This window comes from Octopus bimaculoides, chromosome 9 (assembly GCF_001194135.2).
Source record: "Octopus bimaculoides isolate UCB-OBI-ISO-001 chromosome 9, ASM119413v2, whole genome shotgun sequence".
Classification (NCBI taxonomy): domain Eukaryota; kingdom Metazoa; phylum Mollusca; class Cephalopoda; order Octopoda; family Octopodidae; genus Octopus; species Octopus bimaculoides.
Window position 1 is genome coordinate 67,225,307 of NC_068989.1, and position 15,580 is coordinate 67,240,886.

The following is a 15,580-nucleotide window of genomic DNA, read 5'->3' on the forward strand; positions in this document are numbered from 1 at the left end:
ATATGCTTTATTTAAAAGCAGCAGAAATATAACAAAAAAACCGTTACTCTGAGTTTCACGTTCCCGTTCATCGGACAGTTTTGTTAGAAATGGGATTCTTTCAGTTTCTGTCTACCAAATCCACTCACAAGGCTTTGGTCAGCCTGAGGCTATAATAGAAAACACTCACCAAAGGTGCCAGGCAGTGGGACTGAACCTGGAACCATGTGGTTGAGAAGCAAGCTTCTTACCACACAGCCACACCTGCGCTTATGTATGATTAATTTAAAACAATGTAGGCTCCTGTAGGATTTTCGAGCGAGATCGTTGCCAGTGCCCCTGGACTGGCTTGTGCGGGTGGCACATAAAAGACACCATTTCGAGCGTGGCCGTTTTCGTGCGGGTGACACGTAAAAGCACCCACTACACTCTCTGAGTGGTTGGCGTTAGGAAGGGCATCCAGCTGTAGAAACTCTGCCAAATCAGACTGGAGCCTGGTGTTGCCATCCAGTTTCACCAGTCCTCAGTCAAATCGTCCAACCCATGCTAGCATGGAAAGCGGACGTTAAACAATGATGATGATGATGATGATGAATGTGAATAAGTACTACTTTTGACAGTGTAGTATAAAGTATAAAGTAGCTGAGAATTTAGTCCAGTTGTTGAATAAATTTCATAAAAATCAGATGAGAGGTTTGTTATTTTTATTTCCCTCATCTATTGGTAACAAATACAAAATAGTTTTGGTGACAAGATATGAACCACTCATTCACTGGTTGATAGTCAGGCAAAATATCAACTCAGCCAGTAATTGATTTTTCTTGTAAATCTTATTGATCTGTGTACACTGCTGTTGTACCAGTTCACTCACCCCAACTCTCACTCACAGAAATATTAGCCTTTGGTACACAACAGCAGCAGCAATAACAAAAACAACATCAAACATAGAAAACAAAAATCAATACTAATGAATTATTATGCTACAGTCAACAATGGCAAAACTATAAAATAAATTAATAAAGGTTAATAACATCAACAATAGCACACAAAACCTTTCCAGTCTTGTAAATTCCATATACCACTATTATCCAACATTCTAAATATAACCACTAACTGTTTCATATGTGATAAATTATTCAGCCATATCTCACACTCCCTAACAGTAGCACAGTATGACGAGGACCCTACCACCATGCAGTAGCAGATGGGAGACTTAAATTTCAATGAAACAAAAAAATATATCAGGAAATATTGAGTTATTTCTACAAACAAGACTAATATATTAGAGTAGTTAATTTATTCATGCACTAGACAAACAGACAGACTAGGTGCAGGTGTAACTGTGTAGTTATGAAGTTTGCTTTCCATCAATAGGATTTGGTGTTCAGCCCCACTGCGTGGTACCTTGGGAAGGTATCTTCTAATATAGCCCATAGCCCTTAGTGTGTGTGTGTGTGTGTGTGTGTGTGTGTGCACGCATGGGTGTGCAGATATATGTGTGTGTGTGTGTGTCCTTGTCTTGACATTGAGTGGTAGTTATAGATGATGTATTCCAAAAGTCTGCGAAAATATGTCTAGCAATGGAGAAGAATTACCTTGCTTATAATAAGTGAGGATTGGCAAGAAGAAGGGAACCCAACCATAGAAAATCTGCCTCAAATTCTATCCAACCTATGCAAGCATGGACAAGTGGATAGACTTATACATACAAATATATATACATAATAATAATAATAATAATAATAATAATAATAATAGTAACAACATCGAAAAATACCTTAGGAATGAGAAACCAGGCTCGAAATTTCCCCAAAACACCTGATGAAGGCTGGAGGGTATATCAGCCGAAACATTGTGTTAACAACAAACAAGATGAGGACAAGTATCCATCAAATGTAAACAATGTACATAATTCCTCATCTCTTAACTATAGATCTGTATTCAACTCATTTGTTCTTGTATTTCATGCTGTTTACTGTTTGTGACATCCTGTATCTATATATGTGTATGCATGTGTGTGTGCATATATATATATTATTTATATTATTATTTGAACACCACGCATCCATTTCCAGTTAAGTTTACCTTAATCTTTTTGATGCAACTCTACCCTATACTGTTCTCTCCCCCAATCGTTTTCTCTCTATCTCTCTCTCTCTTCTATCTTCTCTTTTGCCAAACCTCCATCTTTGTTTTTGTTCGATTTCCTTCTATGTCACCACTGTACTGTTTTTGTTACCAACTTTGACCCTCCATAAATGCCAAATCTTATTTTGGCTTTTGTGGGAGCAACTGCCTTTGAAGACTCATATTGTCATTCAATGCTCAAAATGAGGAGTAGATAGGCAGCCAACAACTGATGAAGGGTCGTTTTTTATGTTACTTGTCATGTTTTCCATTTGTTTCTCTCGGTGTTTGCATATTCAACTCATATGTTCTTGTATTTCATGTTTACTGTTTGTTTCGTATTTCATGTTGCTTACTGTTTGTGACGACCTGTACCCATATATGCACAAACACGTGTGGTTTGTGTGTGTGTGTGTGTGTGTCTGTATATATATATATATATACACACCCACATATATATATACACACCCACATATATATATATATACACACCCATATATCTCATGATGATGATGATATATATACACATCCACATACATATATATGCATACATATATACAAACATGTATATACAAATAAACAGATACGTAAATACAAATATATACACACACACACACACACAAATATGCATACATACACATATACACACATACAAACACACACACACACATATACATCCCAGCACGATTACATGTAGTCAACTAAAAGTGAATTTAATCTGTGGGGTATCACTTAATCTGGTTCAACCATTTTTATCCATTGCCTATATATGGAAATAATGAAATAAACTATAGCCTTGCAAAAGATATAACCCATATGAAGTATAAAATAATGGAATAGCTATGTACAGTACCTTGGCAAAGAGCCTTTAGTACTGCCACAAGCTGACCCATGCCTTATGAATAGAATTGATAGTGGGAAAAATGTATGGAACTTCATATGAATGTTTATAAATATATTATGTAGTGAAGAGTGCATAAATATCACGTTTCTACATATTTTCTTAAATGAATAAATAAATGTTGGAAAAAAATAACATAAAATAGCTCCAAACAATTACAGCTGCTTTAATGTGTTCCACATTTAGTAATACTATAGAGCTAGTAACAACAACACCAACAACCAATAACAACAATATAATAGACAACAAAAAGGTGCAGAAGAAATCAATAAAACCAAAAGTGTTTTTTTTTTAAACTAATATGGCTGTGTGGTAAGGGGCTTGCTTTCCAACCACATGGTTCCAGGTTCAGTCCCACTGTGTGGCACCTTGGGCAAGTGTCTTCTGCTATAGCCTCAGGCTGACCAAAGCGTTGTGAGTGGATTTGGTAGACAGAAACTGAAAGAAGCCCATCATATATATATATATATATATATATATATATATATATATATATATATATATATATATATATATATATGTATATGTTTGTGTGTGCGTATGTGTTTGTCCCCCCACCATCACTTGGCAACTGATGTTGGTGTGTTTATGTACCTGTAACTTAGCAATATGGCAAAAGAGACCAATAAAACAAGTACTAGGCTCACAAAGAATCCTGGGGTTGATTTGTTCGACCAAAGGCGGTGCTCCAGCAAGGCCACAGTCAAATGATTGAAACAAGTAAAAGAATAAGAAAAAAAGAATAATATGTAAAATAGTTCACAATGAATAGGAGAGTTGTTTGGATATTAAACTAGTTTGTCATTAAAATCTTGATTAATTTTGATACTAAAAATCAGTGAATGAAAGATGAACTGAGGATTATAATATCACAAACCTCTAAACACAGTAGGAAGGAAATGAGGCTGTATTTATTCTAGTTCTCCATACTATGACATAAAACATAGCAAAAAATGCATCCCAAGGATAATCCACTTTTTCCAGTACCAGAAAATATGTTGGTTGATATGGAATGCTCACACTCTACAAAGAGCTCAAGTAAGATCCACAATAAAATACTGCTCCCATACCTGAGACAGTTATGGAGCTGATGTTACTGTTGTACATTACAAACCATCCAAAAGAGGGGTATCTGATTGTATAGCAAAGACTAACCAACACACTGCAACCTCTGGCCCATAGATTTTCTGTCTCCTCTCTTTAACACTTCTGTCTCTACTATGATGGCCTCTACTCTTCTGAACTAGACAGTTACATACCACCAAACATGCCTGTCTCTTCTACTCTTGACATTTCTACTGTATCTCAACTTCACCACAAGGAACTCCACTAACATACTTACTCAATTTTTCCTCCCTAGAGTGTACCTCCCTTTGGAAATCCTTCTTATTTTGTGTCACCCCGAACTTACAGATGTTCATTCTCATTATAAACTTCTTATAAATTTCACCAGTTTCAGAAGAGCCATGGAAATCGATTCTCCTCTAGACTGTGCCATAAAAGAGTATTGGGAGCATCAACAGCCTGTAAATATATGGCTTACATATATCAAACTTTGTTGCTATTGTGTTGGGGGTATTGCCACCTTGTAGATAAAAGATGCCATTATTACTTGAAATATTGTTTCACATTTTGGCACAATGCCAGTAAATTCTGGGGGAAAATGTGAGTCAATTACATCAACCCCAGAGGTCAACTGGTACTTATTTTATTGACCCCTAAAGGATGAAAGATAAAGTTGACTTTGATGGAATTTGAACTCATAACAAAGACATGAAATGCTGTTAAGCATTTTGCCCAGTGTGCTAACAATTCTGCCAGCTTGCTACTTTTGTTACTTGGAATATCAACTCCTAGATATCAAGCTTCATTGTCATATCAGGAGTACCAAGTCCAAAGAGCACCAAGATGTGAAGTTTCAATGTCACTGGAAGTATCACCAACTTGTAGATATCAAGCTTTTTTTTTTGCTACTTGGAGTATCACCAAGTTGGAGATGTCAACCTTCATTGCTATTACATTGGGAGTATTGCCACTTTATAGATGTCAGCTTTGTTGATATTCAGAGTACAATTACTTTGGAGATATGATTCACCCTATTATTGCTTTAAATAAAATTGTTTAAATAAAATTTGAAGCCATTATTTAAAATAAAATACTAAATTCAGTATCCACTAATAAAAGCTAGATTATTCCTTAAATATTCCTACAAAGCTAGATATTACTCAATTATTCCTAGTGTTGACACTGTTCTAACATTGTGCACTGCTGTGCAACTAGGTGGGTGCACTGTGAGTGCACTGCAGGATTTTTAAAAGTATAATTTAAGGTTTTAGAAAATTCATATTAATGGTTTTAGCACCTTAGAAAAACCTTATTCATAACTTATTGTAACACACAAGTTAAGGTGGCTAGGCGAAATGCTTAGCAGTATTTTGCTGTCATCACATTCCGAGTTCAAATGCCACCAGGATTGACTTTGCCTTTCATCCTTTCGGGGTCAATAAATTAAGAACCAGTTACACACTGGGGTTGATGTAATCAACTGGTCCCCTCCCCAAAAATGTCAGGCCTTGAGCCTATAGTAAAAAGGATTATAAGTCACAAGTATGGTTAATAAAACAAAGATAAGGAATAGTTTCCTTTTTTTTCTCCCAACTCTTCATGAGTAAGTTTTTGTAACATCTGATCTTTAGTACACCATAAAGTCAAAAAGACTGAGAATTAGTTATCTAGATATCTAGATTTAGAGCAGCTTGAGCTTTCTTAAGATGTGTATCAGTTTAAACAGAAACAAGTACTTAACTCTTTTGATACCATCTCACATGTAACCGCCCTTGTTATGTAACACAAATTTCCTGTTTAACCATTTAGCATTTAAACAGGCCGTATCCAGCCCAAATTTTCAACCTGTTTTATGTACAAACTGGACAGATCCGGCCTCTCACACCTCTCTTATAATGTCATTCTAAAAACAATCACATCATTGAAATCTCAAAGTTACAAGATAATGCATGATTAATTCAAACCAATGCAAATAAGTAAGCATGCATTTGACAGAGTAATTCAAATGCTAAAGGGTCAAAAGTGATTTAAATTAAAACACTAGCTTAAGAATGCCACGGTCATTTTAATAAATCCTTTGTTGACCCTTTCGTTACCAACTCAGCTGAAACCGGCTCTGGCTTTGTAGTACAAATGTCTTGTTTTCATAAGTTTTGAATTAACATCTTCCACCAAACCTTAGTCACACTTTTTGTTCCTAACTGAATCACACTTTATGTTCCTTCTACCAAACCTTAATCACACTTTATGTTCCTAACACTAGCTTAATGATAACAAAGTTATTTTACTAAATTCTTTCTTTATATTTAAAATAATTGAAAGAAACACAGAGCATCTCAAAATAAATACGGTGACGAAAGGGTAAAGGCAGCAAGCTGGCAGAAATGTTAGCACACCAGGCGAAATACTTATTGGTATTTCATCTGTCTTTATGTTCTGAGTTCAAATTCCGCCAAGGTCAACTTTGCCTTTCATCTTTTCAGGGTCGACAAATTAAGTACCAGTTGTGTACTAGGGTCGATCTAATCGACTGGCCCCCTCCCAAAAAATTTTGGGCCTTGTGCCAGGAGTAGCAAAGAACAAATTCTTTGTTATTTTAAAAAATTTATTGAAACAAGGTCATGTATTTCAACAGCAATATGGGTAACTAAACAGTTAAAGAAAACAGGCATTACTCTTTAAAAAAAATCCAGACAACACACACTTGGTATTTGTTTAGTAATACATAAAGCAGCAGAATTAAATTAAAGATATCAAGCTTGTTAGTTACCTCTTTCTGAACTCTTTCAATACTATCTTCAAATATTTTCTAATAGAAAGATAACATTTCCTATCATTATTCAAATAATATTTTCTAATTCCACAAGAGCAGGTAAGTCACTTAAATCAAACAACTTGAATGGTACTTTATTTTTTATCACCACCACTACTACTACTACTATTACTACTACTGCTGTTGCTGGTTAGAATGAGTGAGGGTGGTTGTGAAAGTGCCGAAAATTATTTCCTTTCATATAATTAGCCTCAGGATGCTGAAATTCAAAAAAACCAAAACTTAAGAAAATGAAAGAAAGCCGGTACTGATGTGGCATACAAAGTGACATAGTGCAACCTCTACGGAACAAACACGGCAAAGTTGATCATAGGTAGAATTAGAATATAAAGAGCCAAGACAAATACCATGGGGAATTTTTCCTGGCATTCAAATGATTCTGTTAATCCACTGCTCTTATCAACATGCTTGCTTGTCTGCTTCAAGCTCTTGCTTGATGGGGTTGGGGGTCATCCCAGGTTACAGGTTCCAGAAATGTCATCATGTGTAGAGCTGACTAACTCCATGAGTGCTCTCCATTGCTGGAAGTCCTGTGCTAGCACTCTGCATCCTCTAAGGATGCAAAGTGACATTGAGCCCCCCCCCCCCAAATCACTTCCAACCATCTGGTGCAGGGGCCTCTTCCAGCCCACCATATCAGTATATAAATATTTCCAATTTAATATAAGCAACCACAGCTTGTAAACGAAATGATGGATCCCACTACGGTTTCTACAATGATCATACAGTCACTCAATCCACTAAACTACTTATTCCTTAATTTCACACTGTTGTTGTTTCAAATAATTTTGAAAGCAATGAAGAATTTAGTAAAGTAATTTGGTCGTTATGAAGCAGGTATTTGGCACATGAATTAATGTGAAATTTTGATGGAAGGTTTTAAATTTAGATTACTTTAATGCTTTCCTTACCATATTTCTGTTGAAATACATCGCTTCTGGTTCATTTGATTTTAGGATTAACAAAGAATTTAGTAAAGTAACTTTGTTGTTATTGGAATTTAAAATAACATGAAATTTTGATGACAGGTTTTAATTTAAATCACTTTAAGTAGCAACTGCAAAGGCACTTTTGGTGACCCTGCTCACCTTAGTAAATACAGTATAAATGTACAGGACTTCTGCTAGGTGACTGAGTATTCCACAGACACATGTACCCTTCATGTAATATTCAGGCCAAGGACTTTTGAATTACAGGTACAACCTGTCCAATGGATAACCACACAGTTCTTGTCTATCTAACCTAATGCATCCCAAGATTCCATGCAGTGGTATCAAACTCAAGAATTCATGATTGTGAAGCAAACCACTTTAGTCAAGTTTGCAAAAAAAAATCACAATTTTTTTTTTTTAATCATGTAAAGTTCTCTGAGAAAATTATCCATCTTAAGTTTTTTTTTTATCTTATATAAATCATTTATCATTTAATTAATGACTTGAGGAACCAACTCATAAGACTTTAATCAATCTAGGTCAATTTCTTGAGAAACAGATTCCTTTACATAATTATATTGACCAAATGACTGAGAAATATAATGATGGTATTAAAATACCAAAATTTTTGTATTTACAATAATTACAACACACACACACACACACACACACACACATATTGTGTATGTGAGTGTATCATCATCATCATCATCATTTAATCTCCATTTTCCATGTTGGCATGGCTTGCACTGTTTGACTGGAGCTGGTAAGACCAGGGCCTGCACCAGGCTCTATTGTCTGTTCTGAGATACTTTTTTACAGCTGGATACCCTTCCTAATGCCAACCACTCCACAGAGTGCACTGGCTGCATTTTATGTGGCACCAGCACCAGTATCAATTCTGCTGTATATATATATATATATATATATATATATATATATATACACAAGGGGGTACTGAAAAGTTCCTACCCTTAAGGGTATCGCAAAAGGCCTGGTTGGAGGCCCAACCTTTCGAGTTCTGTTACAGAGCTTAAAAAAACTGAAGGACTGCTGCAATAAGTGTGTGAATCTGAGAATGGAATATATTTAATAAAATCATAATTAACTGATCCCCCTATATTTTCTTTTACCCAAAGCCAGGAACTTTTCAGCACCCCTTCGTGTATGCATATATATATATATATATATATACACACACACACACACACACACATAGCCAGTAGTTCATATATCCCAAAAAGACGCACACCCTAAAGCATCAGAGAAGTAATATATTTTTTAGAACATCCAAAAAAGAAGAACATTCTTAAAAAATAAAAACACATCCTAAATATATATATATTGAAATGAGTTTTCAATTCGCAATTACTTTGAAATGTATTTCTATTTTCTTCTAAGAAATGTTTTTGTTTTGAGGATGCTAGCGTAATAACTTTCAGCAAATTAAAAAATCTGTAATAATGACATTTTATAATAAGTAACTTTTAAGCATTCAACATATTCGTTTTGCTCAAGTTTCTTTTTGTATTTTCCCAGGTTGTTTTTGTTTCATTGTCAATCCTGGAGACATATTATCTAAATCTGAATGGCTTTCAAACTTAAAAACTTCAGGCATCTGTAACAATTGAGTTAATCCAAGTGGAACACCATAAAACTGTCTCTGTCGGCCAATTCATTGTCCCTTTAATCTTCAGTACTGACCATGCACATCCAATGCCATAATATTAGCATAACAATAACATCACAGACTGACTGGATGTGCAGATGTTGTTTGAATACATATAGAAGAACATTATAAATGCATAACAAAAAAAAACTTGTGCTAGAAATTTTAGGACAGAGGAAAGTAGACTTAGTTGGAACATATCTCACAAAAAGGCTTATTTTTCAACATATGGCTGTATTGGTAAATCCACATCATCATCATCATTGGTATAGTTATATACATATTTACAATAAACTCAGTAAACCCGTTCAGTAATGGCATAGAGAGATTCTTGAAGAAAGTTAATATTTGTGATTCATGTCTGAATGTCCTGACATGCTCCATGGTGGGGCAAGTTGGCTTATGCTAGGGGAGGGGGACATACCAGTATGTTCCAACATACTGTTGTTCCAACATGGGACAATTAAGAGTACATTGCTATTATATAAGAATTTAATATAGAAAAAAATATTGGTGGGCACACACACACACACACACACACACACACACGAAACAAAGCCAACTCATGAATTTTTTGAAACTCTTCTTCCCACTCCCAGAAAAAGTTTTTCACAACAAATTCTAATATAATCAAAATCTACACCATCTGAAGCATATTTGTAGAAAATTTCATTTAAAAAATATCCATTTTTCTGAAAGTTGTGAAGAAATAGAATCGGCAGGGTGTGGTTCACACTTATGTAAGTATGTCTAACTATTACCAACATCATTTAACATTCATTTTTCCCATGATTGCATGGATCAGACAGAGTTCATGGAAGTATATTTTCCTAAAGTCAGATGCCCTTCTTGTTGCCAACCTTCATGTTTCCAAAATTTCCCTACAGCCAAAATTGTTTTCCACAGACGAATGGGAAAGAACAATGTCACTTGCACAGCAGTGATACTTATTTACAACAACCATCATGTGATGCCAAGAACTGGACATATATCTACACTTATATACATATATGATGGGCATCTTTCAGTTTTCATCTATCAAAGCCATTCACAAGGCTTTGGTTGGCCTGAGGCAACAATAGAAAACATTTGCCCAAGGTGCCATGCAGTGAGACTGAACCTGAAACCACAAGGTTGGAAAGCAAGTTTCTTAACCACACACCAACATTTGTGCCTTTATTTACATTGGAATAATTTCAGTTTTCAATTCTGTTTTGCTCTTTAGACAAAATGTTTTCCCTATGGCTTTGTAAGATTTGTAAAAGTTGTGTGATTATGAATCTTGCAAGTGGTTTTGGGTACAGTCCCACTACAGGGCATCTTGGACAAGTGTCTTCTACTATAGCCTCTTGTGAGTGGATTTGTTTGGAAATTGAAAGAAGCCCATCATGTATATGTGAGAGTGTATCTGTGTGTTTGTCTTTCACCACAGCTTGAGAACTAGTGCTGGTTGATTACATCCCCGTAACTTAGCAATTCAGCAAAAGAGAGCAAAAGAATCAGTTCCAGGCTTCAAATTAAGTATAAGAGTCGACTTGTTTGACTAAACCCTTCAAAATGGTGCCCCAGTATGGCCACAGTCCTACATCTGAAACAAGTAAATGGTAAAAGATAAGAAGCAAAAATAAAGTTTGGACTAATACTTCTTGTTGTTTTGAAAGCTATTAACTGTTGTTCAGTTGCTGGAATTTAAGTAGTAATATATGCGTTAACGACAGTGTTGTGTTAACTACATATAAATCAAAGAGACAAACAATAATAATTATAGTAACAACTATAATTAAGACAAGTGAGGAATGAACAACTGCAGTCTTAATTTCCTGCTAACAATGTTAAACACACAAAAAGCTAGCTTTAAGTGGGCAAAGTTTATAGCATATTTCCATGCATGGATCAGAAACGGAAGAAATTATTGAAGTTGAAACTAAGGTGTTTGATGGATGGTTGGTTGATCCCTCCAGTCACGCTAGACAGCACATAAAAAGAGAGAGGGGTTAAACATAAAAGGTGCAGAATGGATGTACATACGAGCAGTGGCGGACTGAGTCTAAACATATTAGTTGCCAAGAGACTAAGGGGACCCACCCGCAACTACAATGCTATCATTTATTTTTTTTGATTAATTAATTAATTTATTTTTTGTTAAAAGTATTCTTTTCAACTGTCTATAAACACAACCAGGCTGAAATAATTAATACATTCTTCCAGGAGTGAATAAAAAATTCTCAAACTTGAGGGGCTAGGCTCCTTAGATACTAACACGCCCCCCACCCGCCTATATGGATTCTAGTGACGCAGGGGCCCACTTGTCATCGGGCAAGCTAGCAACTTGGCCAGTCCACCACTGCATACGAGGCTCGGTGGTAGACAATAAATAAAGGAAGAAGTCTACATACACTCACGGTGAGGGAGAGAGAATGTAAGAATCTTACAGAAGAGACAGACAGACAGAGAGGGAGAGAGTGAATGAAAGTATATGGAAGTTATGTAAACGAGAAATTTGTTTTAATTTTATTTTGAGGTAATAAATATCTTTCTTTCGAAAAATTGTATTCATTTTATCATTTTGGATAAGCACCAAGAAATTAGATAAAGATTAAATTACAATTCTTGTATGTTTATGCTGTTTCCTGATATTACCCGTAGTAACAAAACTATACTTCCAAAGAAATCTGTCATGTGACATGTAACAGACTAATACATACTGAATTAAAAATAATAACGCAATAATATTGAGCTGTTCCCATTGGTATATTTCGTGTTTTCAAATCAACTAAAAAAAACTGTTTACAAATAAAACTTTTTAACGTATTTAAAATTTTTGAAGAAAAAAATCTATTTCCACTCTTTATTCTCTAACCAACATTCTTTGTTTTGTATAATTTAATTCCCAATCTAAGACAGCTGAAAACTAGACTGATATTAAATGGATTAAATTAACTGAATTATATATTACAACTGTTTAAAACTATTTCGTCACATTTGTATGACTTTAAAGTTATTTTCCTAAACTCTTCATCATTTTTCACAAATGAATTAAAACAAAACCAATGTATTTCAACAAAAATAAAGTAACAGAGGGGAGGGGCAAGAAAGTGGTACTAAAAGTACATTCACCCCCAGGGTGCTAAAAAGTACCTTTGCCCACCAGATCGTTATAACTCTTGCCACGCTAGTGGGAACAATCAACGAATCCCTCATAGACTCTGAAAGCTTAAATCTACAAAGTTGGGAGTAATTTTCGATATAGAACTTCTTTGTCCTTTCCAAATAGTAACAACACAGTTTTTCTATAAACTTCTTTAGGACCCGTTCAAGTCTTTTAGAAAGACTGAACGTCACAACTGATCAATACTCCCAACATTAAACATTGATTGTATTCGTATATCGATAGTATAGTGATGAGAGTGGGTTCTGGAATATGTGTCTGGATGTTTTTACGTGTTTCTGTTGCTGTTTGGTGTCTGTGAACAATTTTAATGAACAAATGTAAAATGGGTCTGTGATGACGAAAATGCATCGTTTTAGCATTCTTTCGGTTTATGAACTAGCACTCCGTCGCTTACAACGACGAGTATTTCCAAGTGCTCGATCAACGGAACAGCCTATTCGTGCAAATGGTCGAGCACTCCAAAGATACGCATACCCTTAAAGTAATTCTCAGGGAGAATGTGACAAGGTTGGCCCTTCGAAATACAGGTACTACTTATTTTTGCCATCTTCTGAAATTAAATGTTTTGCACAACGTGCCGCCAGGAATCGAAATTACAGCCTTACGGTCGTAAGCCGAATGCCCAACCACAAAAACAAGCGCCTTCATAAAGGCTGAAAAATGGTAACATTGACAGCATTTGACAATGTCCAGACGGACGGGTCGGATAGACAGACACCTTATCCTTTTTCTTTCTCTTTTTTTTTTTTTACCTAAAAAAAAAAATAATAATAATTTCCTTGGGTTCCTATTATTTCAACAATGGAAACTTTTCGAATTTTTAAGGTTTCCCGCTATCCATGCTCCATTAAAAAAAAAAAAATTTGAATTAAAAAAATAAATCCATTCAAATATCAATTCTGATTGCCGACAATTTTTCAATTACAATTTATGATCCTAAATCGAAAGAATATCATCATTATAATCCTCGCAGGAACCAAGAATACCAGTTATATACTGCAGTCAAATTAACTAAATAAAGGTTGATTAGCCGCTTACTGTCCTTGCAAATATATACATACATGCACACACGCAAGCATACACAGATACAGACATACACAAACATAAACGGGATGTCTGTATTGACTTCATGCAGATGTGAATGCAGAGAAGAATATTAATAAAGAAAAATATATATAGATAATCGTTTTGATCTAGGTACCAATTTCGAGGGAAGGGTATCAATCGATATCATCGATCTTAATAATTTAGAATGATAGAAAACATGGCATTTTGTAGCTTTAGTTTTATTATTCCATTCGCGTATAAGATGCTTTGTAAGAATAAAAATAGGTTGGTGGAAGAATACAGTAGATTGAATTTAACCTCAGTAAAAAAAATTTGAATTGTTAGAAATATCTGCTAAACTATAGTCTTAAACGAGGAACACCTCGGATGATGGAATTGTAGATTTCCTGTGCGTGAATAGAAAAAAATGGGGATGGTCACAGCTGGAATGCTCCAGCAGGACTGACATGGGGTCAAACAACAACAGGTATGAACTTTTATTTTTAGGGGTATCTAATAACGAAATATTAAGATAGATTTGTTCAGAAAATCCAAAGTTTAAGTGAACCCCTATCTGGATTCGAACGCAGAAGGACGAAAGTATATACGCTGATCTTAGTAATTAGGTCTCGCAATCCAGTTCATGCCAACTCACCCACTTTACTATATTAATATAAGTTAAACTAATTATGTAGAAATAATAATTTCGATGGATTTTTTTTTTTTTTCGGAGATAATACAAAATCAAAGCTGGGTCGAGCACTCGATCAACTAAAGAATTATTGTCGCACTACGACATTTCTGAAAGAGGTGAGGAAAAAAATCGATGAAGTATCGAGTTTCTCGTGTTAATTAGTTTTCCAGTAATGTTACTAACTGTCATATTATGATCAAAAACTAAAAAAACCAAACCAGATACTTACCATCGTTGTTGAAATAATGAGTTTCTCAGAGTTTTAAGTAATACAGGACTTCGAAAACCGAATGAAGTTAGGTAGGTGGGTTCTAACACACACACTCTCTCTCTCTCTCCCTGTCCCTCTTTCGTTCTTTCTTTTCCCTCCTCTCACTCTTTCTTTCTCTCTCTACTCACCCATTTTGTCTCTGTGTACCCGCTCTTTCTGTTTGCCCTCTCTCTCTCACTCTCTCCTTCTCTGGCTTCCTGTCTCTTTCTCTCTATCGTCCCTGGCTGCTTCTTATAACTTTCTTGTTCCTTCTCTCTCTCTCATTTCTTTTAGCTTCACCTTCCCCCTCTCTCTTATTCTTTTTTCTGACGTCTCTGACACACCCCTGACGCTTTCCTTCTCTCTTTCTCTCTCTCACTCATTCTTTGTATATATATGTTGTGGAGTAGGTGTAGCAAAAGATGTTGAGGTAGCAGATGAAATAGGCATACGGACGACATCAATGTAAAATAATGGGAAAGCATCGGATTGTGGTTTAAATAATTTATTTAAACGATATTTGCATTTACTTGTATACACCAAAAAATTCACTACCTGACATTACCAACTTACTTCGAGTTGTCGAAGAAGAAAATAACAGGGGAAATATTGTGTCGATATGATGAGGTAGAAGCGGGCATGTTTTGTGTGCGTTGGTCATTCAGTAGTGTCTGTTTATGTTCTCCATCTGCTGCTGTGTTGAGTCGTTCATGCTGAATACGTGGTTCCCTGTTGGCTGCTTAACTGGCGGAAGATACCTGTTGGCTGTCTTGCCTGTAGCTATCTGCCTCTGTCGTATGTCTGACGGCTAGAAGGACAAACATATCACAGGAGTAATTTCTACCTATGTAAGTCGTCCCCTGTCCACTTGAACCTTAAATGACACGGCTCAGGTCGTCGGTCGAAGGGAA

The 15,580-nt window shown here is 35.5% G+C and overlaps 1 protein-coding gene across 1 annotated transcript in view; it reads right to left on the reverse strand.

The window, feature by feature from the left end:
- LOC106883046 (annexin A7) overlaps positions 1–14,810 on the reverse strand; it is a 58,823-nt gene extending 44,013 nt beyond the window's left edge. Inside the window, exon 1 of the mRNA XM_014933919.2 lies at positions 14,649–14,810. Coding sequence (XP_014789405.1) covers positions 14,649–14,651 — 3 coding nt within the window. The 5' untranslated portion in view covers positions 14,652–14,810. The remainder of the gene's footprint in view (positions 1–14,648) is intronic.
- Positions 14,811–15,580: the final 770 nt, after the last annotated feature.